The following is a 24,784-nucleotide window of genomic DNA, read 5'->3' on the forward strand; positions in this document are numbered from 1 at the left end:
ACCCTCGTAGTTGCTTTGTTTATACCCATCAGGAGAGAACACGTTCCACCTATGATTGATAAATGGACAGATATCTAGGAACTGCATCTTAATGACCTTTATCTCCTCTCTAGATCCTTTGTGCTTAACGTATAGAAGCATTTAATGAATGTTTATTGAACCGGATAGGTCTCCTTCCCTCTATTTTATCTCCTTGCCATAAACGCATTTACATTATCACCTAATAATCATGGCACTTCTTATCTGTACAACATTAAAGGTTGCAAAGCTCTTTCATATCTATTATTTCAACTGGCTTTTATGAACAGCCTTTCAAAGACAGGTAGGATAAATACTAGCCTTACTTTGTAGTTAAGAAAATAGGCTCACAGAGGGGAACTAAGTTGTACAAAGCTATAAGCAAATAAGGAATGTAGCCAGTAATTGAACACAGAGGTGTATCCTGATTTGTAGTAGAAGACCAAAGAAGAAACCAAGCAAAGTCCAAGCCTCCCAAGTATCTCTTATTCCACCTTTATGGATGGCATAATGAAGATATTCTAAGCCACCCAGGAGTACCTCATAAAGGGATACCAGTCAGGGAACTGAATAGGTCGCATTGTGCGATTACATGGTCATTTTGAATTTGTGTTTTTTCTTTCTCTCATGCCCTAGATACAGATATTGTTACATGAATACCAGATACCTTGGATTCCTTCTTCCCCTCCAATTTAAGCCGTAAGTCAAGACCACCTTTCAGTTTGAACTCTTAGCACATTCTTGCTACTCAGTACATTCTTGCTCATCAGGGAAACTCTCCTAGGACTATGCCTAGGACCACTCATGTGATGCCCTGGGACCTGGGCCTAATTTTCCTCCTGCTATCACATTTGGAACTGAGCCTTCATTTACCCACTCATCAATTCTCTCAACTATCTGTCCATTCATCCATCCATCTACCTGTCCACCCATCAGATGGACATCCGTTGAATCAATGCCATCCATTGATTGACTATCCAACAGACTTTCCCTGAGTACAAGATTCATCACTACCATATATTCTACCTCCTTAGGACTCTTTCTGGCTCCTCAGTTCCAAAGAATCCTGTTAAGACAGAAATACGCGAATGTGTTTTTCTTTTACAGGTAATGCTTGTGTATTTTCACAGTGACCTTCATGAAGGGAATGTGAAAGCTTTATGAAATATGGTGGAGGTTGAAGGCATTTTTGGATGTAGAGGGTCTTTTCCAAACAAACCTCATATAGGACTTGGAGGGGCTAGTAATCTCCAATTTCCTACTCCCCAAAGGTCACACCCTTCTTTTGTTATTCAACACTGTTGAAAGGAAAGGTATCCCAAAGATATTAGTGATGGTAGATATTAGATATTCCCAAAGATATTAGTGATACATAGGTTCTTTGTAGCTTTCCCTTAATAGATCTCAGCTTGGATGCTCTGCCTGGGGGTTGCCAGTGTTTGAAAATAGAGCTTGAGATAAGTGGATGTGGCAGGAGAAATCCTTGGGTTTTGATTATACTTTGGATTGTTAGATATTAAATGTGGAGAAATGAGCAAATTCAAGAACATAAATGTATGCTTGATCCCAGAAATGTTAGGAGTACATATCCCCATGCCCCCTTTTCCACACTTACTTTCTGTGCCTTGAATGGATCCTGGCTAAGCTGCAGGGAGACGTCGGAGGTCCCTATTATCATGAAGCCCTGGGGGCCAGGACTTCCTAGTCATCCTTTCTCAATTTCTGGCAGGCTAAGTGAAATAAAAAGCCTGTTAGTTGATCTCAGCCTAGCAGAGAGCCTTGCCTGGAAAGAGCAGACTGTGGGTGAGGAAGACTGTGTGGCACATGAAGACAAATGAGATGCTTCTTGGGATCAAATTATGTGAAAGCTTTTGCAAATAGTTTTTCCTTTTCAGTTGGCAAATACAATTCCTGATATCAGTTACCTTTTTTATTTTTTAGGTGGCAAAATATTTCTCTCCTCAAATTCTCCCTTCCCTTTTATTCTATTACTTTAAACTCAGTATGTATTCTTTGACAGGTTTTGAAATGCCAGACATTTGCTATCTTTCAATATGATTGAGCCAAATTGAGTGCTATGATACACAATAAAGAATTCATTTATTTGTTTTCCCTCCCACAAGTTTAGTAAAATAACTCAGATACTGATTTTCTTTAACTTGCAAAAAAAAGTTATTTCCCAGAGTTCAGAGACCTTTAGCGATCTGACGCCAGCTTCAATGCAGACCCAGTTCATGTGTGCTTCTGCTTATAGTCAGCTGCTTGCCACGAGGCTGGCTCACTGTATAGTTATATTAATACATACAGTTTGAGTTTTCCCCCTACTATATTAAAGTTTAATAGGAATGGAAGAATAAATGAGAATTGCATAAGAAATTAAAAGGTGATAGTAAATTCTCCTGGAGAAACCTTTATGGAGGGGATCATGTTATTGACTGTGGCCGACTGTAGCTCTTTAAGTAATTCAGTGATATATCTCAGAAACATGTGGTATGTTTGAGTGGACAGGTCAATCAATCTTTTGGACTCAGTAATGAATTTTTCATAGTAATCAGAGAGTTGGTCTGAAAAATCCTGTAGTTTATATCTGAACTGCTGGTGGTAATCAGAAATGATTTCCTTCATTGCAGTGGCCTGGCTTTTAATTATTTCCTGAGCACTGGTAGAAAGCTCTGCAATCTTCTCTTTCCCTTTTCCATCTGCATCAGTAAGGATGCTAAGGTATTCCTGGATATCTTTCTGCACAAACTGCTCAACTTGATTTGAGAGTTGGGAAATCAAACCAGCAGTACTGATAGTGTATTTGGAATGGAAGTCCATAAGGACATCCACTAGGTTCTTGATCAAGCTGATGATCTTTTCTTCAAATTCATAATACCTTGATGTCCAGCTGACCACAGCTGGATCAACATATTCTTTGTGAAGATCCTTTATGAGCTGATGGAGCTGTTGTAACTGTTGAGAAGCTTCCTGGAGTTGGTTTTGGACAAGTTCATTAAACTTGTCAAAGTTAATTTTCAGGAATGTAAAAGCAGTTGGAATATATTTTTTGAAGATTCTATTGATCACGTGTTGAATATCATTAATGAGATAAGTAAATTTCTTTCCCTTTATGCGTTGAATTTCTTCTTCTATCTCTTGGAAAGCTCTTTCTAAATATCTCTGAAGATGACTTAGCATCTCTGTAGTCTTGATAGACTGAAGGTTATTAAGTGCATCCTGGATCTTTTGTGATAAAGATTTCAACAGGTTCCCAAACTCCAAGACAACATCTCTTAGTTTATAGCTCTCTGAATTAAAAGGAAATTTAATCTCTACATCCTTGATTAGCTCAGATTTCTCCATCAGGTCTTGGAAATAGGAAAACAGTATTTCTAACCCACTATGGATTTTTGAATATACCCGTGACAGCACCTGCCCTACTTCCCTCATGACCATAGTGAGGAGTTCATCTCTAGAGTATGTCCCGGCTTTTCCTGGGAGCTGGAATCTGGTGAACTTTAGGAAGTCAATCAATGAGTCAACCTGATGACTGACTTTGTCTTTGTATTCCTGAGTAACTCCCATTAATCTGTCAAACACCTTATTCTGGAGTCCCTGGAAATCAGCTTGGCCCTCCTGAGCCAACAGTTCATGGTACAGATCCTGGGCCTTGTCCTTCCACTGCTGGTAGGTTCTAGTGGTGGCCCTGGCTACCCTCTGGAGCCCCATATCTACCTCATCAGTCTGCCTCATGGTGCTTTGATAGGCCCACTCAGTACTGTTCTGCAGACTTCTTCTCAATTTTAAAGAAGCATCTCTCAGATTGAGTCCTGTGTACTCCTGGTGATACTTGTTGGCATAGTCATAAAGGACCCCGGTGGCCTTGGGCACATTGTCTTTGAGAGAGCTTAGTAGTTCAGACACTGCCTCTTCTTCCCAGCTGACTTTGATCTGACTTTTATCATCAGATTCCTGGTACCTCCACTCAGTTTTGAATATGTTGAGTTTTTTATCCAGAGAGGACTAAAACCAGAAAAAAAAGGATGATAAGAAGATGTTTTCAATTATCCTGATTACATAATATACTATAGTGAAACTTCATTAGCAGTTAAAAGTAAAGATCAGAGGATCTTTCATATTCTGAAGGGGGTTTATCTTTAATATGTCAGTTCATGTGTTTGTCTTATGGTTAAACAAGTTCACTGCTGTTAATTCCTCTTTATCATATGCCTCAAAAAGAATAAAATTATGAATGGCATTTACATAGTAACACTTAACATTAAGGCTTTCTTAGAACTGAAGATTATAAAAGGAGGAGGAGGGAGGGGAGGAAAAGGAGGAAAAGGGAAAGGAGGAGGAGGGGAAGAGGAGGAAAAAGTGGAGAAAGAGACAGGAGAAGTAGAAAAAAGGAAAAATCCCAGAGCTCATCTAGCAGAGCCCTAGAATACCAGTATCAGGAGCCATTCATTCTCCAAACTTATGACAAACTTTAGCAGTAGAACCTGATTGCTTCTTCTTTACTAATAGCATCTTTGATTTGGCCCAGCAGAGCTTGTAGAGTATATCAGAGAAATTTGGCATATCTCAACTAACACTTCTATTGTGGGGAAGAATTCTGAAGCCTCAAATACTTTGGAAACCACTATTTGAAAAATGTATTCAGCACATGGCAGACTTTGCTCATGATTTAGGTGATGAGACATAAACTCATCTTTCTTTTTTTTTTTTAATTTAATGTTTATTTATTTTTGAGAGAGACACACACACACAATGCGAGCAGGAGAGGGGCAGAGAGGGAGACACAGAATCTGAAGTAGGCTTCAGGCCTGCTGTCAGCACAGAGCCTGATGCGAGGCTCAAACTCACTAACCACAAGATCGTGACTTAAGCCAAAGTTGGATGCTTAACTGACAGAGCCATCCAGGTGCTCCATAACCTCATCTTTATAAATTTGCCGAAAACTAATAAAATAATTGTGGAAATAGGATTGTGTGTGCATCTAATTATAATCAATAAAATCATTGTAATACATTCTGGAGAATAGTTTCTCAGAGAAAAAGTTGAATCTGCTCATTGCTTGGTTTCATCTACTTTGGGAAAGCCTGGAGAGGCTTTCTGATCTGCCCAAATTCTCTACTCACTCTTGGGGTGAGTAATCCATTAGATGGGACTCACCTGAGGGCGGTAGTACAAGTTCCATTTTAAGGTATTGTTATTGCCTTCCAAGTCCAAGGCCACAGTGCCTATGGCTGGGGAGGACACTGAGGAGGAGAGGCTATTCTTATTTAGTTGGTAGTGCAGATGGACATCAGTGAATGTTGGGCTGGTGATGTCAAGACGAATGTCTTCTTTCCAGTCCCTGAAAGGAGAAAAGCAGATGCGCCATCAAGAAAGGGGTATGGACATGGAAAAAATCAGAATGATTTGAAAAGGCATGAGATTTCCACAAAAGTTCCATACCAAAGTCCTCGATATTTGTTATCTTCTTTATATTCCGCACTGATGTCATGGTGTGCGAATGTTCCCTTTGTCCTATAGAATAACACGCCATCTTCAATTTTGTGTGTTCCCACAACTGTAGAGGAGAGATGTTATATTTCGTTAGATTAGTAACCGCAGGACATAAGTATTTTCATTGTAAAAGCTAGGAGAATTCTATCTTAACTATATGCTTTACATATTTGAAACATGCAACCCACATTTAAGAAAAAAATAGAAGGAGATATTATTGGTCCTAAAAAATCATCATAGAAAAAAAATATACTTTCTTTGAATCTATTCCCCTTGAATGCCAGTAGGTTTTCTACAGGGTGGTTTTTACGTGTGGGGCATGTATCTTTCTCTCTTTTTAAAATTTTGCTATGGAGAGTAATTGTGCTTCCGGTCATATACAATATGTTCTTATTTATTCACAACTCTCATTGTAAATATATAGCATCTAGAAGAGGAGTCAGGACATTTTCTTACCATTTAGATCATATTCCAGGAACTGAATGGTTGAACTGCACGTGGAATTCAGGAATGTTTCAACGTATTCTACTTTGTTTTTCAAACCAGTGCTCCAAGTAGCATTATACAGGGGAGAGGCCACTCCAAAATGTGCAGTCAGTGCTCCAAAGGAGGGTATGAAAATTCCAGCAGGTACAGAGAACTTGATGGAAGGAATGTCAATAGTCTGCTCAGGCATGGTAATAGTTGGCAACTCAAAGTCTGCAATCTTGCTGGCCACCTCATTTAGATACTCAACAGCACTGCCAACTGAAATACTTTTTGGAAGGGTGAATTGGGACACAGTTAACTGAGATGCAGGTATAGTTATTTCAAAAAAGGGAACTGAGGCATCTTCTGGTTCAGAATATTTTGTTAACACATCAACTTTGGGGAATTTCACTTTGGGTAGTGTTGGTATACTGAGGGCAAATGGCAAAGTGCTTAGCTTCTTGTAGATTTTTATTTCACTGAAATCAAATGTGTAGGATGGAACCTGAAGATCAGTAAATGGGACTTGGAATGTAGGTATGACAAGACCTGAACTTAGGCCATTTAATTTCAGTCTGGGAACAATGAATTTATCAGCCAATTCTTGCACAGGGACAGAGAAATGATAGCCATTGGGGTTTTTGGTGTACACGAGAGAAGTCGAAGCATGAAGATACTGTTTTCTATCAATGCTGGTGGTTACATCTAGCTTTAGGAGGTCCCATAAGCTCTTGTCATAAACTGGTAGGGCAATGTCTTTGAGGAACCACAGAGACACTTTTAAGGAACTTGCAATGTCAAGGCGTGCTTCTTCTTGGTCATTGGAAAGGTGTACATTGTTCTGGAAAAACCCAGAATGAACCTGGACCTCACTTTTCCAGCTGACCTTCTGATGCTCAGAGTTAGCATTCAGGGACACATCCTGGCCAAGGTAATTGATATCAAGGAGGGAATTGGGCTGACTTGCACGGACCTGAACAAGGGCTGACATTTTCCATGGGGAGAGTTCCAGGGTGGCTTTGCTTGTATGCTCTCCAGATGTTAAAAACAAGCCCTCTAGCTGTAAATGGTTTTTCGTATTGTGTTCCCAGATGGCATAGATGCGTCGGATAGTGGCTTCTCCAGCAAAATTTTCTTTTACTTCAAGGTTCCAGATACCATCGACTTTGGAAGCCCCTTGCAGCTTCACTAAAGACCTAGCACTCTTGGAATTCAAATAAGTGCTGGCCTCACTGGCAATAGTTCCTGAATATTCCCGTGAAAGGACTGAACCCTTGATATCTCCTTTGGTAGATGACTCAACAGAAAAGTAAGAGGTAAGGCTTTCTAAAATGAGCTTGTGGTCAACTGCCCCAGTAGCAGTAGAGTAAAGTTTGGGAGAATTGAAATCATATGTTAACTCAATGGATGAAGAGATAGTAGGCTTTGACTTGGTATTTCCATTAAGTTCTTGTTTGAAATTCATTTTCAAAATGGGAATTTGGACTTTTGCAGATGTTGTCACTGATGCTTCCATGCTTTTCTTGGTCAGACTAATAGTACTGTCATGATTGCCTTCCATGAATTTATTACTCAGAGACAAAGCTGTGGCTAGCTTTAAGCCTCTTTTCCTTGTCAAACTTGAGGTGCCCTCTAATTTGTACTCCAGTGTGTCAGTGACGGAAGAAGAGGAAGTAACAAAATGAGCAACAATATCTGACTGGTTATAAAGTCCAGCATTGGCATTCAGTGTGATGACACTTGACTTAAAGGAAAAGTCATAGGTAATATTGCCCATGGCTGGAATTAAAATATTGTTTGGGGTACTCACTGCCTGGAAATCTTTTACATAAAAAGGGATTGGGATGGAATGCTTGTCTTTGTTTTTCTTATACTGAGCCTTTACACTTAAATCAAACGATTGCTTTGTTGTCTTCAAGAATTCCTTCAAGCCTGTTTTTTCCCATAAGGAGAAATCTTTCACCTGAGGAGTTGTGAGCACCGTGTAAGGTAGAGTCATTTCAGGAATTGTTAGAGGAATGTTCAGAAAATCCAGATTGGCTTCTCCATTTATTCCTACGTGGGCCTCAATGCTGTTCTCACTGTTTCCAGCAGAGAAGTTTTGATGGTACTTATACTGATTGAACCTGGCACTTGCTTGCCAGCTTGCTTGCTGGGCACTAGGACTCAAAAACAGTGCATAATTATTCAGGAAGTCTACCTTCCCTATCAATTTTAATGGAAAACTAACTTTCAAATTCCCTTCATTGTTTGTGGATGCAGTAATCTCAAATGGCTGTGCTGTAAAGAAAAGAGAATTTTTCAAAGTTCCAATAACTTTTCCATTTAAATGAGCGTCATGGTTACCAGTTATCTCTGCCTTCCTTTCTCCAAGCAATGCTGTGCCTTTAGCAGCTAGAACACTGCGGCCCACATACTGGGATTCAACCTGTGACTGGATTTCAAATTTAGAAAAGTCGAGGAAGCCAGATTCATAAACCAAGTTTTGGCTTAGTCTTAGATGCTTGCTACTGATCTTATTAGACAATCCAAAGGATGTGATGGGTCCTTCCACAGTAAAGCTAACTTGTGATTCATGTGCTCCTTCATCTGAGAATGTCTGGTGGGCCCATTTCCATGACCCTATTCCAGAAGAAGTCCATGCTACGTGTCCAGCTTCCAACAGGGTTTTGATTTCATTACGCAGCTCAGCCTGGCTGGAGAAGTCCAATTTGGGGATGTTCAATTTGTGGAAGTACTTTGTGTTGCTGTCCAAAGTAAGCTGATTGTTTATCCTGACAAGCACACCATTACTAAATTCCAGCATATTTTTTTCTGTGTGTAAACCCGCCACTGTATTTGATTTTCCCTCAACAGCATTTCCAAAAAACAGCACTTCACTCTCATGCTCTGTTTTTATGTACTTGCTGGAGAACCTCATGGATTGCTTCATAACCAGTGGATTAATATTAGAGTCTGAAAGCTGTCCATTGGCTTGAAAATCAAAATTGAGAACTTCTAATTTGGACTCTCCTTTGGCAGTGATGGAAGCTGTGATCTCCGCCTTGTTCCCTGAAGTAGTTGCATTCTGAATGTTGGCGTTTGCATCTAATATGAAAAGGGGAGATTGGATTTTCAAAATGCCATGCAGCTTGCCAAAAGTAGGGACTTCAACTGTGTGTGACAGGTGGGGAAGCTGAAATTCTGGTATGTGAAGGTCAGGAATTTGATAATTTTTTAAATCAAGATTTGGGATTATGAATTCTGGAATTGCAATTTCTGGAAAATAGAAGTCTGGCACAGTGATTCCAGCAAAAATGGTGTCCAACCCCTTCAGGTCCCTCAGGTATATTTCCGGAACGGGCCACTGCAGCTCACTGGACAGCATTTGGTCAATGGTTCTGATGATCTTAACTTTTATTTCTACCAAGTCAATGGTAAAAGAAGGAACATGGAATGTATTAAGGACAGTAAACTCTGGTGTGGCAAACCTGGATGGGATTTTTATATCTTTCAAACTTTTGAAGTTGATCTGAACTGATGGAATCTTCAAATCTGTCAGGGGGACTATGATATCAGGAGTCTGATATGTAGCTTCCTGAAGAGCACGGAGACTGACTTCAAAGGCAGGGATGGTCCCAAAGATGGTCTGGATTTCAGGAATAGTGAACCCTCGTTCTACCAATGCTTTCAGGTTTCCAGCCCAGTCTTGGAGAGAATACTGTTCTGCAAAGTCAGTAAGGTTCTTAGCAGCGAGACTCCACCAATCAGAAATATAAGTGACAAGTGTGCTGTAAACCTGGCCAACCAGGGACAGGTATCGCTGAACTTCCTGCTGAATGTCCATTTGATACACTCTGTCTCGTATATCTTCCAGAGTCTCTTGGAATTTGGCTTTCATGGAAGTTAAAAATACTGCACTTAAAGCCTCCTGTAACCAATCAAAGAATAAGGTTATTTGGATGTCCTTTGTGTTTTCCAGATGGACTGAGACCATGGCCTTGATGTCCTCCACAAACAGTGTTAGTGCTATAGCTTTCTCTGAAAGTGCCAGGGCCTGGATTTCACCATTGATTCTCTGAGTCACTTCGCGGATTTTGTTATTGGTTTCATCTACAAACTGGTGATAATCAAATGACCTTAATTTCTTTATCAACATGTCAAGGAATCTGTTTACTTCTTCAATGATTGTTTTAAAAGACAGTGCTTTAAGTTGCTTGATAGCATCATCAATAAGCCTAACCAATTTCTCAAAGTGATCTTTTATGTTAACTTGTTGTAAGACATTACTTAGCTTCTCAACAGTCTCCTTCAACTGATATTTATGGGCCAACTGTACTGATGTATCCATTAAAACCTGGATGTGTTGGTCTATTTTATACATCTTAATTAACTTATGGACCTTGGCTCCAAAAGCATTGATTTTGTCAACTACTACAAAATCTTCCATGAGATGGATAACATAGTATTTGATGTGCTCAATAATTTCTTTTACTCTTTGAAATGGAATTGTAGTTCTCAACTTATGTAAAAGAACTTTAACATCCATAGCCTCAACCTGTTGTTTTAACTGTTCAGCAAGGTGCCGCATGTCTACATTCTGAATCTGTGTCTTGAGCTGTTGCAATTTTTCTTGCATCTGGATTCTGATTTGATACCTAGTATCCGCATTTTGAATCCAAGATGCAGGACTACTTCCAATTCTGTTAAAATCAATCTTTTCAATAAACAAATATACATCATGGATTGTTTTTACTAAATTTTCATGGATATGGTAATGTTCATCAAGAGTTTTTAATTTTTCAATGATTTGATCAATAATCTCAGCAATAGCTATTTTAAAATCATGTAAATCATAATTATCTTTAATATACTGATCAAATTGTATCACATATGTTTGTAGTTGAGATAGTTTTTCATTGAGGTTGATTTTGGTATTGTTCAATGCAATTTGTAGATCATTTTCTGTCATTCTGTAATTTTTTGTGAAAGCACTTAGTGTTTCCTTGGCACTCGCAACTTGACTCTCCCAGTTGAATGCATTCAGATAATCATTAACTTGCTGTGGGAGTTTGTCCAAGGCTTCTCTGTATTTCGTCATAAATTGATCAATATTGATGACTTTCAATTCTCTCTGTATGGTTTCCAGTGCCATTATAATGACCATTCGTTTCTTCTCAAAATATTCTGGCAAGATTTTAAAGAATGGGAGGTTGATGGTGTGAACATCTTGATTCTTATCATATTTTACAAAAGCAACAACAGTGAATTCCTGAGGCTGGTCAGTAGCATCCCTCATCTCTAAAGCATCGATTATGTTGGTGGGTTCACTGAGGAAAAACGGCACTTGAATTGAGAAGTCTAGCATGGCAAAGTCAGCCAGGCCTTGTCCTCTAAGCTCCACACCAACTTTGTCTTTCGTATTGTAAGCATCGAAGTCCTGGCTGTATTCATTTTTGTTCAGCTGGGTCTTGAGTTTCCAGGTGGCTGTCTGCTCAGCCGGAGTGAGCAGGGCACTGACTTTGTGATCAAGAGAAGCACTGATGCTGCTCTTCAATGGAAGATGGTGATTTGTGGATCCTTTGTAATCATGAGAGACAGTAAGGGCCAGAGGTTCTGCTTTCAACAGGAATTTGCTATACAGCTGACCAGTATGCTCTCCCCAGAAACTCAGTTTTCCATTGCCATTTGTATGTGCGTCGATGGTCATTGTAAATGGCGCCATTGCAGAGTGAAAAACGTTGCTGAAATGGAGTGAGTCAGAATTGTAGTTTGTACTGATGTCAATGGCTGAAGCCAGCCCAGCGATGTTTGTGTTGAGCCGATGGCTGAACTCTGTACCCTGCACCTTAGCTACGGTGTCTGTCTTACAACTTGCGGATAAGTCAGCATAAGAAATGGTGTAGATGTGTTTTATTTCATTATTTTGGTAGACTCCTTTTATGTTCCCACCCACATTCAGCTTCAGGGGCTCTAGTCGTAATTTCCCACTGTTGGTTAGATCCAGAGCGCTGAATTTCAGGTCATTGTTTAAAGTAGTTACAAGAGAATAGGGCTGTAGCTGTAAGTTAAAATTTTGCTTATAAAACTTGTCAGAGCTATAAATGTTGTCAAGTTTTGAAGAGAAGTCCAGTGACAACCCTGCGATGTTCAGGTTGTTCGTGTGGTCAAGCTTCATTTCAGCATAAGAGCCCATCATGTCATTTGAAAGCTTAAGTCCCTCCTGGCTGATTTTGAAGTTAAAGATATTTTTGCTGTCAAGACCCAAAATCATGGCCTGATAAACACTTCCCAAGGACACCTCTGTGAGGGCAGCTTTTCCATCTAGGCTGAATTTTGCATTGTGTTCCCTGAAGCGGCCATTCGTTGTTAGTCTCACAGATGCTCCAGAGGGGCCAAGTGCCGCATTCAGCTCATTCTCCAGCACCAGTGGACTATACCTCAAGTTACTCGTTGCACTGGTAGACATTCCATCTCGGGTAATCCTTAGTGTTGCTTTGTGAACACCACTATTACTTTTGTCAGTGCCCAAAATATCAGCATTTAATTCAAGGCCATGGGAATTGAGTGTTCCAGAAAGTAGGGTGAAGAATCTCAATGACTTGTAATCAGCCTGATACTCAGAACGTAGCAATGCATTTTGCTCAGAGAAGGTGAGATCTATTTTGTTAGAAGTGGCAAAGTCCTCATACTTCCCATCTGTGTCAGATTTCATAGTCAGCTCATAGTTCTCATATTTTAGGGAAGCAGTATTTTTAATGATGCCACCTTGCAGATTTGAGGTGGAGGTTAAGGAGACAATTCCATCCTCATATCTTCCTGTTATCTGGTTGGTGCCCTGGAGGTAGGAGGAGTTAAACCTCAGGTTGGACTCTCCATTTATCTGGCCAGTGGTAGAATCCTTCTGATAAGATAGATCATATGTGCCTTTGGCATGGAATGAAGAGACTCTGAGCTGCCCATCGATCTTGACTTCCTTGACATACAAATGATGTTTCCTTTTTGAGTCCACATGTACTGAAGCAGACATCTGAGGACCCCAGGCACTAGAAGCATAAAATGTTAGCAAGCTTTTTGAGACTGGATTGTTTCTAATTTTTTCTGTGTGGCTGAATACCATCTTTGAATCCAGAAATTTGTGGTGTAGAGATCCATCATATGACAATGTGAATGTATTCTTGTGGTCATATGTTGTTTCTCCAGATCCTGACATAAAAATTAAAACACATTAGTTACATTAAGTAATAAAATTTCCAGAGCAATTTCTATGTTCAGAGTCTTTCAATAATAAAGTCCCCCTCCCCCCAACCAAAATAAATAAACTTCCACTGATCTGGGTTAGTTGTACAAGTCTCCTCCATTGATAACACAAGCATAAAATCTGAAAGCAAAAGACTTCCCTGACCACTGCAGATCTTGTTGGGTTCCCTTATCAAGGGCTTCTCTGTGCCTTATACTTATCCACTATACCCTATCATGGCACCTCCTACGTTGAATTTTCATTGCCAGGTTAGCTATCTGCTTTCTCTGTTACTGCCCTAGTAGGATACTTGGTACATATTATATGCTTAATAAATACTTCTATTAGATGAATGAATAAATAGGCTCCCAAGTAGCAAGGAAAACATCTGTAAGAAAGCCCAAGTCTTTTCCTTCCCAGAGGAGGCTATCCCGCCAGAGCCTGTGATGAATTAGCCCGACCACGGCTCACCTTGCACACTGTAGGAAAGCAAGTCAACCACAGAGTCAGCCTTCATGTAGTACTGAGTCTGAAGCCTCAAATGGTTGGTGCTGGTGTTGCCGCCACTGTAGGAGGCGGACCAGTTGTACAAATTGCTGTAGATACTCGTAGAGAGGTCTAGAACACCCAAGAGAGGTACTCGCAGTTGATACGACTTGGGAATGGTAAAAGTGGGGACTTGGAATTCCTGAGATGGCAGGTAGAATTCCACCGACTTGAAGTTGATGGCTGGTGTCTGAATAGCCTCTAACATCTTTAGATCTTTGGAGGATTTGCCACCAAAAGGCAAAGGAATCTCGATTTTCACACTATTCTTGTTCAATGTGTATTTGACCCGGCCATCACTGAAATGAACAATAAGGACAATGTCTGCAACAGTCAGGCATCAAGAATTCAAAGTTCTCTGCCATCTGACCTTCCAAACAATGGTGCATGTGCCCCATTCCCAATCCCATACCATACTTTTCTTCCTGCTACTCCCTGTGCCCGGAATCGTGCCTTTTACCTCTCTGCTCATCAAACACTCAAATCCATTCAAAATCCTTCCAAGAGTCAGTCCTTTACATCAGTCTCAAAGAACATGCCACAATTCTGCCTACATAGCTAGTACGTATTTGTTCATTTTTCAGTGTCTACATGGTGTCTTCTGGGAGGAAGGATGATACCTTAACTGGTTTTTATCTTCTCACTGTACTTCGTCTAGTATCTTACACACATGTGACGCTTGATACTTCATATTTGCTAAACTGAAATGAGGCAGCTGGATATGTGGAAGGTGCAGGTGTGGAAAGCAGTGATGGGGGTTACAGTTTTAGCTTCCACTGAGTGGTGATGACACATCTGTGTTTTTGACTCCCTGAGTCACAGGGATGTTATCTGTGTCGTGAGGCTAACAGTACCCTTTCTGCTGACCTCACAGAGCTGGCACAAGATACCTAAAAGCACTTTGTAATATTCTCAATACTATGCTTCTACATATGTATAGGTACTATGTATTATGCATATGCATATGTACTCTGCTCCTGGACTATTATAAGTTATCCTAAAGGACAAGAGCAGAATTTAAATGTTGTAAGCAATGAACTGTTGATAGCATGACTCCAACAGGGACTAGCACTGCCTATCTGGGACCCCAATCCTCAGTGGGAGGATGCTTAATAAGCCTTGTCCATTTCTAAGGTCACACGGGCCTATCTTCTGTACAGCACAAAGAAGACTGTTGGTCAGAAATACTAGCAGTGAAAGAAGAGTCCTGGGTCGTCTGAAGCTGACAATTTTTCCTTTTATCTTTAGTAGACTTTGGTAGACTTCAGCTGTTTTACACTTACTTGGCCTATTTAATTTTGCTGCTCAGCCATAGACTATGGAAAGGCCCACGTGACACAGATCACTTCTTACCTTTTTTTTCATTTTTAAAGTGTTTTTATTTATTTTGAGAGAGAGAGAACAAGCAGGAGGGCCAGAGAGAGAGGGAGAGAGAGAGAATCCCAACCAGGTTCTGCACTGACAGCATGGAGCCTGATACGGGGCTCAAACTCATGAACCATAAGATAATGACCTGAGCTAAAACCAAGAGTTGGATGCTTAACTAACTGAGCCACCCAGGCACCCCCAGATCACTTGTTTTCTTAACCCTGAAGATCATACAGAGAATAGTCAATCTAGAAAAGACTACAGTGTTTTTAGCTCCTGCTCTTTTTTTTTTTTTTCCTGTCATGAAATAAAGCAAAGCATCCCACGTATTTTTGGAAATAGAGAAGTGGACAAAGCAGTTTGGAACTGACTTCCCCACAAGGATGGGGCTATATTGCGAAAGTGAATATCCCCTCGGGACACTGCCTTCCTGCAATGCTCCAGGGCTGTTCTGACCCTCAAGAGCTCCACAGCCATCCTGAAGTCAGCAATTTCTCTAGCCACTCTCAAATCCCCACAACCAATTATGAGCATATCTTGATCCGGAACAAAGGGAGTTCACTTACAATGGGGGAAAATTAGATGGCTTTCAAATCCAGGTTGCAGCAAATAAAACCTCTTTGGGTGAATATACCAGAATTCCCCAGTTACTTCCTTAGGTTCTTTCCGATTGGATTGGTGTTCACATTCAGATCCCATGTTCAATAATGCAAAAATGCCACAGTGCTTATGCTACAGTTATTAATCTCCTTAAGATGCTTAAATTATTTCCCTTAAAAATGTAAATTTATAAACAGTCTAAGTTACGCTAAGTGAAATCTTTCATTTACTTTTCATGGTTTAAGACTTTTTTTTTTTTTTTTTTTTTTTTTTTTTTTACCTTTTCAAGAAGAGGTTTTCTGGGATGTGGAAGTTTGGGAATCCCATTTTCTGGAGGTACAATTCTTTTAGGCCACTGAGGTGATCTTGCAAGTTCTGAGCATAAGGAAGACTCCCAGATGCCTTCTGTAGCCATGCATTTGTTGCCTATGAAACAATAGAAGTTTTTAGAGCAATGGGTATGGGTGGATGGGCCTCCAAGTACAATTAACATTAGGTGATAATCCATATTTGACAAATCAATCATTAAGCAGGATGATGCACTGAAGGTGAAAAGCAAATCACAGAAAATTGTGAATTTTGGCTGTTAGTCATTGATCTCTTCCTGTATTTTATAAAAAGAATATATAACATAGTCAAACTCCTAGCCAGGGTCCTAAAGCTTCCTTTGATATTATACGCATAGTAAACTCTTCTGCCTAGTACTATTCATTAGGGATTTATCACACACAGCCTGGTGTAACTGGGTAACTAAACACCCGTGAGTGTTTCTTCGCTCCTCAGGAATTCTCTGGGGTAGGAAGCATACCTTATCCATCTCTGGATACCCTCTTTCACCTAACTCAGGGTTGAGTATGTAATCAGTCCTTATAACCATGTATTTATTGACTGACTGATTTGTACTTACAACTATTAATTTGGAACCCATGTGCCGGAAAGTCATGTCTGTTTGAGGAACTCTGTGATCCAAGAGACTGTTGGCATACATATGCAAGCTTTTAGGATAATCAGAGAGATCCAGGGGGAAGTTAGAAGCTGCTTTTTTGGTATCCACGTTGGTGCCTGTGTTCCATTCAAACTCAATCTTCTCTTCATCTGAAAATGCACGTATGAAACAGTTGTCAGTGGTACTAGGTCAGCCCCTAACCCATGTCCAGGTGCTCTCTGGAAGTACCCATGGGGAGAGGAAGGACATACCATAACGCCATGCCAGCTTCTTGGAAATTGTTGAGCCATAAGCTGTAGCAGACGAGTCCATTTGGAAGAGTAGTTTTGTGGGAGACCACTGGGTGAGGATTTCACTTCTGGCTTCTGCTTGCAGACGGGGTATGGAAATAACACCTTTGATTTTGCCTTCTTCACTTCTGTCGTAGCTATTGGGAAAAAAAAAATCATTTGATGTCAATGACTACCCATGCCAAAGAGACACACGGGACCAAACAGAAGAACCATTGGTGGCGATAAAAAGGAGATACATGAATGCCCCCCCAAATGAACTCATTAACTTCTGAGGCCGACTTCAGCACAAATTCAGGACTTTCCAGGAAGGTAAGGGGGAAAGACAAGATTTTCAAAACCTGTTTGAATCCTGCTGTACCATTTACTAGCTCTGTTGCTTTGGCCATATTATTTAACTCCTCTGCGCACCATTTTCTTATCTATTAAACAGGGAAACTCAGACCTATGTTGCAGTTTATTATGAGAACTGAGATAATTCCTTTAGCACAGTGTCTGATGAATAGTAAATGCCCAATGAATGGTAGGAAGATCCAACTGGACATTGTACAGAGGGTCAGAATGCTGAGGGCTCTATCTGCCCCTTGGAGCACAGACTGGGGACACCCCAGGTTTGGTCAGTTTTAAAGCTCAAAAGGAAGAAAGGAAAGAACCAAGACTTCAAATCAGGTCACCCTGAGCCTTCATACCTTATATGGCCGGTAAGAGTGACCTCAGTGATTTTCTTGTTCTGGATGTCCAAAGTGAGCTTGTAAGACTTTTTTTCCATAGCAGATTCATCACGAACTCTGAGGACTGTCCCAAGGTCAACATCAAAATCTGGAATTTGGATTTCACTAGACAAAGTCATACTCTGCCGGTTATATTTGAACATCATAGTAGCCTCAGACTGCTTCACACCTGAAAGGGTGTACAAGAGAATCAAGACATGTGCATTCAGAAGCTATGTTTAGGAAGGAAGGGGAGGAAGAGGCAGAGAAACGCTAAGCATTCAGTGTGCTTCAATGAGGACACAGTTCAGGATTTTACGGGTGTTCGTGCATTTGTTCAGTCTGCAAATATTTATTGATTGCCTGTCATGTGCTTGGCACTGCCCTTGGCACTGGGGAGACCTTGCCCTCATGGAGCTTACATTCTGGTGGGGGGTGTCCAGACAGTCAGGAAGCACATTATTTATGGCAGATGGTGATATGTGGCAATAAGGTGATATGTGGGCAGAGACCAGAATGAAGAGAAGGGCTGAGCTATGCCATGTTCTGGAGGGACCTGGAATGCAAAGGCCCTGCCTGACATGGGAGACACTTGGTGTGGTCAGAGAACAACAAAGGCTCGAGTCCTTCTGAGTCAGCAGACATGACATCTCTGTGTGACCCTCCACCTGTGTCTTCCTGGCTCCTTGCCACCCCTGCCCTGCCTTCCCCTCTCCCAGACTTCTTCCTTTGTCATGAGATTCCTAGGTTTTCTTTAACTCCCAGGTGTGTTCTTTTTACATTTCTGTAACATTGTTACATGACATGTTTTTCAGCATGCACCCCCCTCCTGTGGGTTTTGTTTTTCTCACTTGATTTTGTGACATACCATTTCTACATTACAAAATCTTCCAAAGCGAACATTTAAGTTCGCCCCATCCCCTAAGACCTGCTCCTCCACCAGCCTTTTCTATCTCAGTAAATGGCAACCCCATTCTTCAGTTGCTTAGGCCAAAAAACTTAAGAGTCATCCCAACTCAATTTTTTCTCTTACAGTCAATACCACATCAGCAAATCCTGAGAAGCCTGATCTTCACAATATGCCCAGAATCCAACTACTTCTTAGATCTCCTCTGCCACTGCTCTAATCCAACATCTCTGGCCTGGATTATTGCCAGAACCTAAATACTAGTTTCTCTGTCCCTGTCCCCCTAAAGTCTTTCCTCAATATAAACATAAATCAATTCATGCAAACTCTCTAGTGGCTTTGTATTTCACTCAGAGTAAAAGCCAATGTCCTTACCATGGCCTACAAGACCATCCCTGCCCTACCTCCCCCTTTCTCTGTGACCTCATCTTCTACCATTTTCCTCCCTGATCTCTCTGCTTCAGTCATACCAGCTTCCTTCCTTTTCCTCAAACATGGCAGCCACAACCTGCCTCAGGGCCTTTGCACTGGCTAACCCCCAGCCTGTAACACTCTTTCCATATGGCTTATCCCCTTACTTCCTTCAAGTATCTTTTTTATTCTCTTTCACCAGTGCTACTTTCCCTTGCCATTTCAAATGGCACCGTCTTCCCCCATCCTTCTTCCTCCCTGCCACTCCCAGACATTCCCTACACCCTTTTATGCTCTATTTTTTTCTATAGCACCCATATGGCATTCTGAACATTTACTTGTTTGGCTTCTTGCCGTAACTGCATGAGGACAGAGACTTTATCACCGCTGTTTATTGTTCCAGCCTCAGCTTGTAGACAGGCCTGACACTTTTCAGGCATCAGTAAATATTTGTTAACTATGTTAAAATTAAATAAGTTGTCCTTGTGAGTCCTGGACCTGAGGCTGAGGCCTCAGAGATGTTGGAGCCCTTTCTAGATACTCGCCTTCGGTCTGAGTTACAAACTTCAGGGTGTCCACCAAGATTCCGCCCTCTCTCTGCAGTTCATAGGTTGCACTGGCAGAATACTGTTCTACTTCTCCAGTGGGCTTCAGTTCCAGAGCAAACCTAAAGGTGTCACAGTGTGTATGGTGCATAATGTTAGAGCTTTCAGCAATGAGATTGAGGACCCCCAAACAATTTAGCCTCTATTTCAACAACAAAAAAAAAATTTTCCTTAACATTGGCTCTTGTCCCTAACTAATGATGACCCTTCTGATCCCTTTCAGTCCCTCCAAAAGCCACGGTTAGGGAAGACCCCCAGGGTGTTTGGACAAACAGAGCCAGAGCTGGCCGGTTGTGTTAGCAAAGCTGAGGACAAGTAGAAGTGCCGAGAGTTGAAGGCAAGGAGCCCTTAAGCATGGCCAGGGCTTTGAACACACCAGTGGGCTCCAGGAAAAGTTGTGCTAACGTGTCTCGAGGCTCAGAAATACGGACATTGAATTAGGAGCAAATTGGAATCTGTGCTGTGATCCCATTATCTAATGCATAAGGGAGAAAAAGGGGACACCATCTACAAAGAGAGGCTTTTAAAGGAATATCTCTCACTGGCAATGCTACAGCTCCCTTGAAGGAGTGTGATGGAATCACTTTGTTAATTTTTGAGCTGAGACTTCCTTAGGGGTTGTGACTGCTTACCTTCCTGCCCCACCCTTCCTCACCTATGGAGAAACTCCATCCTACATTCAAAGTTTAGTAGGAATACAAGTACACTTCAGGTGCGTTGGGACAGAGGACCACTATCGTAACTAATCAAAAGGTGGTGCAAACCCCTAAAGCTGGTGGCACAGCCTCTTAGAACACACAGCAGGTTTCCCCTTTCCTGCCAGGTGGCCACAACGTAGGAGGTGAGCAGAAGCTGGGTGGGACATCAGTCATCTCTGACCTGGTGCCCCCGGGCAGCAGACAGTAGGAGGTGGCTTCTGGGGAACTGGCGTTGGAGTAAGAGCCCGAGGTGCAGTAGTCCAGGCCAGTAAAGAGAGGCTTGCAAGTCGACCAGGACTGCCTGTTCTCAGTGAGAGGTGGAACCTCTTGTGTTTTGGTGGTAGAGACCAAATGCAACGTGTTACTGGTGAAGAAAGCACAAACCCTAGTTACCTTCAAGTCATGAGTTGAAGTGAACATCACTGATTCTCTCAGTGCTAATATTTGCCCCCTTAACCTGCTTTCTCTCTCCTCTCTGTCCATACCCACCCCCAAATTATTTGATTTACAGAAACAACTAACAGTATGAACATCAGCAAGGCTAACAAACACAGTGACTTTTCCATTACAGACATTGTACAAGTCGTTTACTTTTGTTAGCTGTGATCCCTACAACAGCAGACATCAGGAGGCGCCTTCTTTTACAGAGGAAAGAGAGACTCAGAGATGTTAAATAATGATCACTGGGACCTAAACTCAGGTCTTTTCCCATGAAAAGAAGGCTAGAAGGAACTCTTACTATACTGGCTTCTTTCCATTTCTTTCCCACATGAAACCTGTCCAGGTCACCTCTCCCATTGCGTGAATGCACGCCTGGGTACACACCTCACTCACACCCCTTTCTTTCCCTGCTAGCCCCTTCTTGTCTACCTCCCAGTCAAGAAACCTGTCTGCCTTTGGGGTCTCCATCCTTTCAAAACGCTTCTCACTGAACTGTTACCGTGCATCTGGGATTGCTTCCATCAGCATCTCCAATCACTGTCTTGCTTCCAGCTCCAATAGACACTTTTAGGCATTATTTTCCTTGATCTCCCAGAAGTATTTAGTAGAGCTTCTCACTTCTGGCCAGATTAAGACTTTAGCCACCCTTCTCTCAAGTACGTATTTGAACACGTTAGGAAGTGCGACAAAGTTCAACAATGTCCCGATTTCTCCAAGGATGCTTTCTTTGACATATCATGTCCTTTCCTCAGTACTGTGTCCTCCTTTTAGGGGTGCCCTAAAATCTAGCTTTTCTCGGGGACTGGAGCCCTGAGTGCCAGCTTTGGCTGCCAATGGGGCGATCCACCCTGGTGGCCACTTCTGGGCTTCTATGACCCTTTATGGCAGAAGACAAGGTTGGTGCTTCTGTCTCTGGCCACTCCTTCTCACCCTTTGCTGTTCCCCTCTCACTTCACACGTTAACATTTCCCACATTTCTGTGCTAGTCCCTCACGTCTTACCCTACACCAATCGCTGTTTGACCTCAACAACCTCTACCTGCAGGTGCTAAATCGGTATCTGTAGCTCCAGCCTGCTTACCAAGCTCAGACCCATTGGTCCCACTGCCCCTGGAGATTCTACCTGGTTGTCTCACAGGACTTCAAATGCAGCATATCCCAAACTGAATTTGTCAGCTTCCTCCAAACCAGCTGCTTTCCCTGTTTCAGCGAAAGACGCCCCCACTGCCTTTTCCTCTTTCTTTTTCCTCAACCCCACATCTGGTCAATCACCAAGTGCTCTTGTTTCCACCTCCTGAGACTTTCTGGAGTAGGCTCACTCCTCTCCGCACCCTCCCTGGCACTCTTGTGCAGTCTCTCTGACTCCAGTCATGCTTCCTTTCCATCCCTGTCCCACTCTGGAGTCAGAGGAGGTCTCCTAAGACACCAAACTTGCTGATTTATGCTCCCATTTTAAACTCCTTTGCCTTCAGTAGAGTCCAGCACCCTTCAGATGGCTGAGAAGGCTGACCCTTGCCAGCCTCTGTCACCTCCCTCCCTGTCCCCTGTGCACTTCACCACACTGAGTTTTGAGTTTCTTGCAGCTCCTGAACCACATTCTTGTTCCTTCGGGCTGTTCTCTTCTCTTGGCCTGGTAACACTTATTCCTTTCTCTTTTTCCTGCATATCCCTGACATGGTCTTCATGTCGATTTCTTCAGAAAGCTTTCCCTGAGTGGCCCAGGCTACCTCATACAGAACTTCATGTCCTTCTGTGCTTCCTCTCAGGCCTCCGTTTATTCTTAGGGTTTGCTTCCCTGCATGTCCTATCTGTGAACTTTAAGTGCTAGAAGGTCAGGGACCTTGTGTATCTCATTTAACATGCTTCGTATAGAGTTGGCACTTAAATACCATTTTTACTATTTTTGAATCGACAAATCAATGTGTCCAAGATATAGAAACTAAGGCAAATCAATGTTTGAGGATATCATCGAAAATGGAGCTCTCCAAATACGCTGCCTCCCATAGTCATGAGATTAAGACTTTCCTGCTCTATCCGCTGAGCTAGTTACCACAGATCAGTATGTCCTCTGGTATTTTTCCTGTGAAAAAATGTTCATTTCCCAAGGATGATTTTTCTAGAGTTTGTGTTTCTTCTTCTCAAAACAAACAAATAAACAATAACAAAAATCACCTAATAAGAAGTGATTAATTAGCAAGTCCTAAATCTCAGTTTGGTAAAATGTGGACAGTTGAGGAAACTGTAATTATGTAATGAGTCTAGGCTAGGTTAAAGTAGGTAATTCACTACATTCTCTCCCCCCCACACCCCCACAGCCACAGGGCCTTGAATTATGTTGGGCAGCCAAGCCCTACAGATCCAGCCGCAACCTTCTCTCTTACACTGGCTAATCAGAGCTGGAAAGAGAATTACCTGCCACTGAACAGCCTGATTGGCCTCGTAGGAGACGGAACTGTGAACTTCAGCTGCCCGGCTTTCATGGCAACTTGCACACCCAGGCCTGTCTCGTGGAAGAAGTTGGTGTTCATTTGGATCCCCGTCCTTGAAAAGTCCGGGATGATGATGCCCATATTTGTCACAAACTCCACGGACACAGAGGGCTTTGCCATCAGCTCTGCCTGCATCTTTAAGTCAGAAAACGACCTGTTCAGGTTCATTAAACACCTCAGGCCCCTGGCGTCAGATCAAGTGCCCTTCCCCACCCATGTGCTAACATCTCTGGATAGCTCACACCTTAGGAAACATTATTGTGATTTCTTCTTTTTTTTTTTTTAATGTTTGTTTGTTTGTTTGTTTGTTTGCTTAGAGAGCCCATGCATACATGCCAGAGGGGCAGAGAGAGAGACAGGGAGAGAGAATACCAAGCAGGTCCCCTTCTGTCAGTACGAAGCCTGATGCGGGGCTCGAGCCCATGAACTGTGAAATCATGACCTGAGCTGACATCAAGAGTCAGAGGCTTAACCAATGGAGCCATCCAGGCACCCCTACTGTGATTTCTTTGGAGGAAGAAAAGCCACGTTCTCAGTTCCCTAGAGCCAGACACTGATACCCAGCACTAGGAAGTGCCCCAGTTAACTTTAAGCATAACAGGATGAAAAGATGACAGGAATCCGCATTTATTGAGAGAATAGCGGTCTCCTTACTGCCAGGAGCTAGCAAGGTGGCGCCTCCTAGTGGAATCCTAAAGTTCATAAAAATGAGTAGGGCGATTACAATGATGATGTACTTCATCTTCAACTAGACACACGTTTTAAAATTGTACAAGAAACCCACCCCTGAGGAAAAGAATGATCTAAGGAATCAAAACAATGAACAGGATCTTACATTGGCTACTTCCAGCTTCATTCCACCCCTGATTCCAGGAGTGATGACTCCAGAGGAGGAGATTTGCAATTGTAACCCAAGTCCGGTGGGGAGTTCAAAGGCGTTGTCCATGAAGATGTAGTGAAGAAACAAGTCGCTCCTTAAACCTTTCTTGATGGCCTCTCCAATCTGTGGGTCCAACGGGGTACAGTAACTACAAGTAAGCCTCATCAAACTGGGGTTTGTGAAATGTGACTTCCCACATAGCACACAATAATTGTTTGTTATCCAGAAGGGACAGACTAGCATATTTTGATTATCTGAGTATTTGATAAAATTAATGATTATCAGTTTTGACAGGTTGGGATATAAGAAATTTCCCTGGAAAGATACCATGTCATTTTGAACTAGTGGTTTGGAGACCCTTGAGAATATTGCTGTGCCTCAGAGCTTTATGTGCTTTAAGTAGCCTTGAATGGCATGGCTTAATTCCAGTTATTTGGAGTCTCAACATAAATGAGGTTTTATGTAAGTGTAATATATTATGATAAAACCATTTCTTTTTGAAACCAATGAGCTATTGACATGATAGACATAATAGTATGTATTAGTTTTTTTTTTTTAAATGACATTTCTAGAAAATAACTTGTGGTCTGTTTTCTTAAAGCCAACATTGTTATTTATCAAATACCAGGGAATATATTTGGATATTTTCTACCTTATTAATAAATTAATAATAGTGGAAACTATAGCTCATATTTA

At 41.7% G+C, this 24,784-nt stretch overlaps 1 protein-coding gene across 1 annotated transcript in view; it reads right to left on the reverse strand.

The window, feature by feature from the left end:
* Nucleotides 1-2,094: 2,094 nt before the first annotated feature.
* APOB (apolipoprotein B) overlaps nt 2,095-24,784 on the reverse strand; it is a 38,617-nt gene continuing 15,927 nt past the window's right edge. The window contains exons 17-29 of the mRNA XM_040496157.1: nt 24,044-24,211; nt 23,132-23,343; nt 20,461-20,643; nt 19,522-19,643; nt 17,638-17,848; nt 16,910-17,085; nt 16,620-16,807; nt 15,993-16,138; nt 13,670-14,043; nt 5,968-13,164; nt 5,461-5,575; nt 5,176-5,359; nt 2,095-4,023 (exon numbers count right to left, since the gene is read on the reverse strand). Of these exons, the coding sequence (XP_040352091.1) occupies nt 2,395-4,023; nt 5,176-5,359; nt 5,461-5,575; nt 5,968-13,164; nt 13,670-14,043; nt 15,993-16,138; nt 16,620-16,807; nt 16,910-17,085; nt 17,638-17,848; nt 19,522-19,643; nt 20,461-20,643; nt 23,132-23,343; nt 24,044-24,211 (10,905 nt within the window). The 3' untranslated portion in view covers nt 2,095-2,394. The remainder of the gene's footprint in view (nt 4,024-5,175; nt 5,360-5,460; nt 5,576-5,967; nt 13,165-13,669; nt 14,044-15,992; nt 16,139-16,619; nt 16,808-16,909; nt 17,086-17,637; nt 17,849-19,521; nt 19,644-20,460; nt 20,644-23,131; nt 23,344-24,043; nt 24,212-24,784) is intronic.

The sequence above is a fragment of the Herpailurus yagouaroundi genome, unplaced genomic scaffold, assembly GCF_014898765.1.
Source record: "Herpailurus yagouaroundi ecotype Mexico unplaced genomic scaffold, PumYag 188, whole genome shotgun sequence".
NCBI classification, from domain to species: domain Eukaryota; kingdom Metazoa; phylum Chordata; class Mammalia; order Carnivora; family Felidae; genus Herpailurus; species Herpailurus yagouaroundi.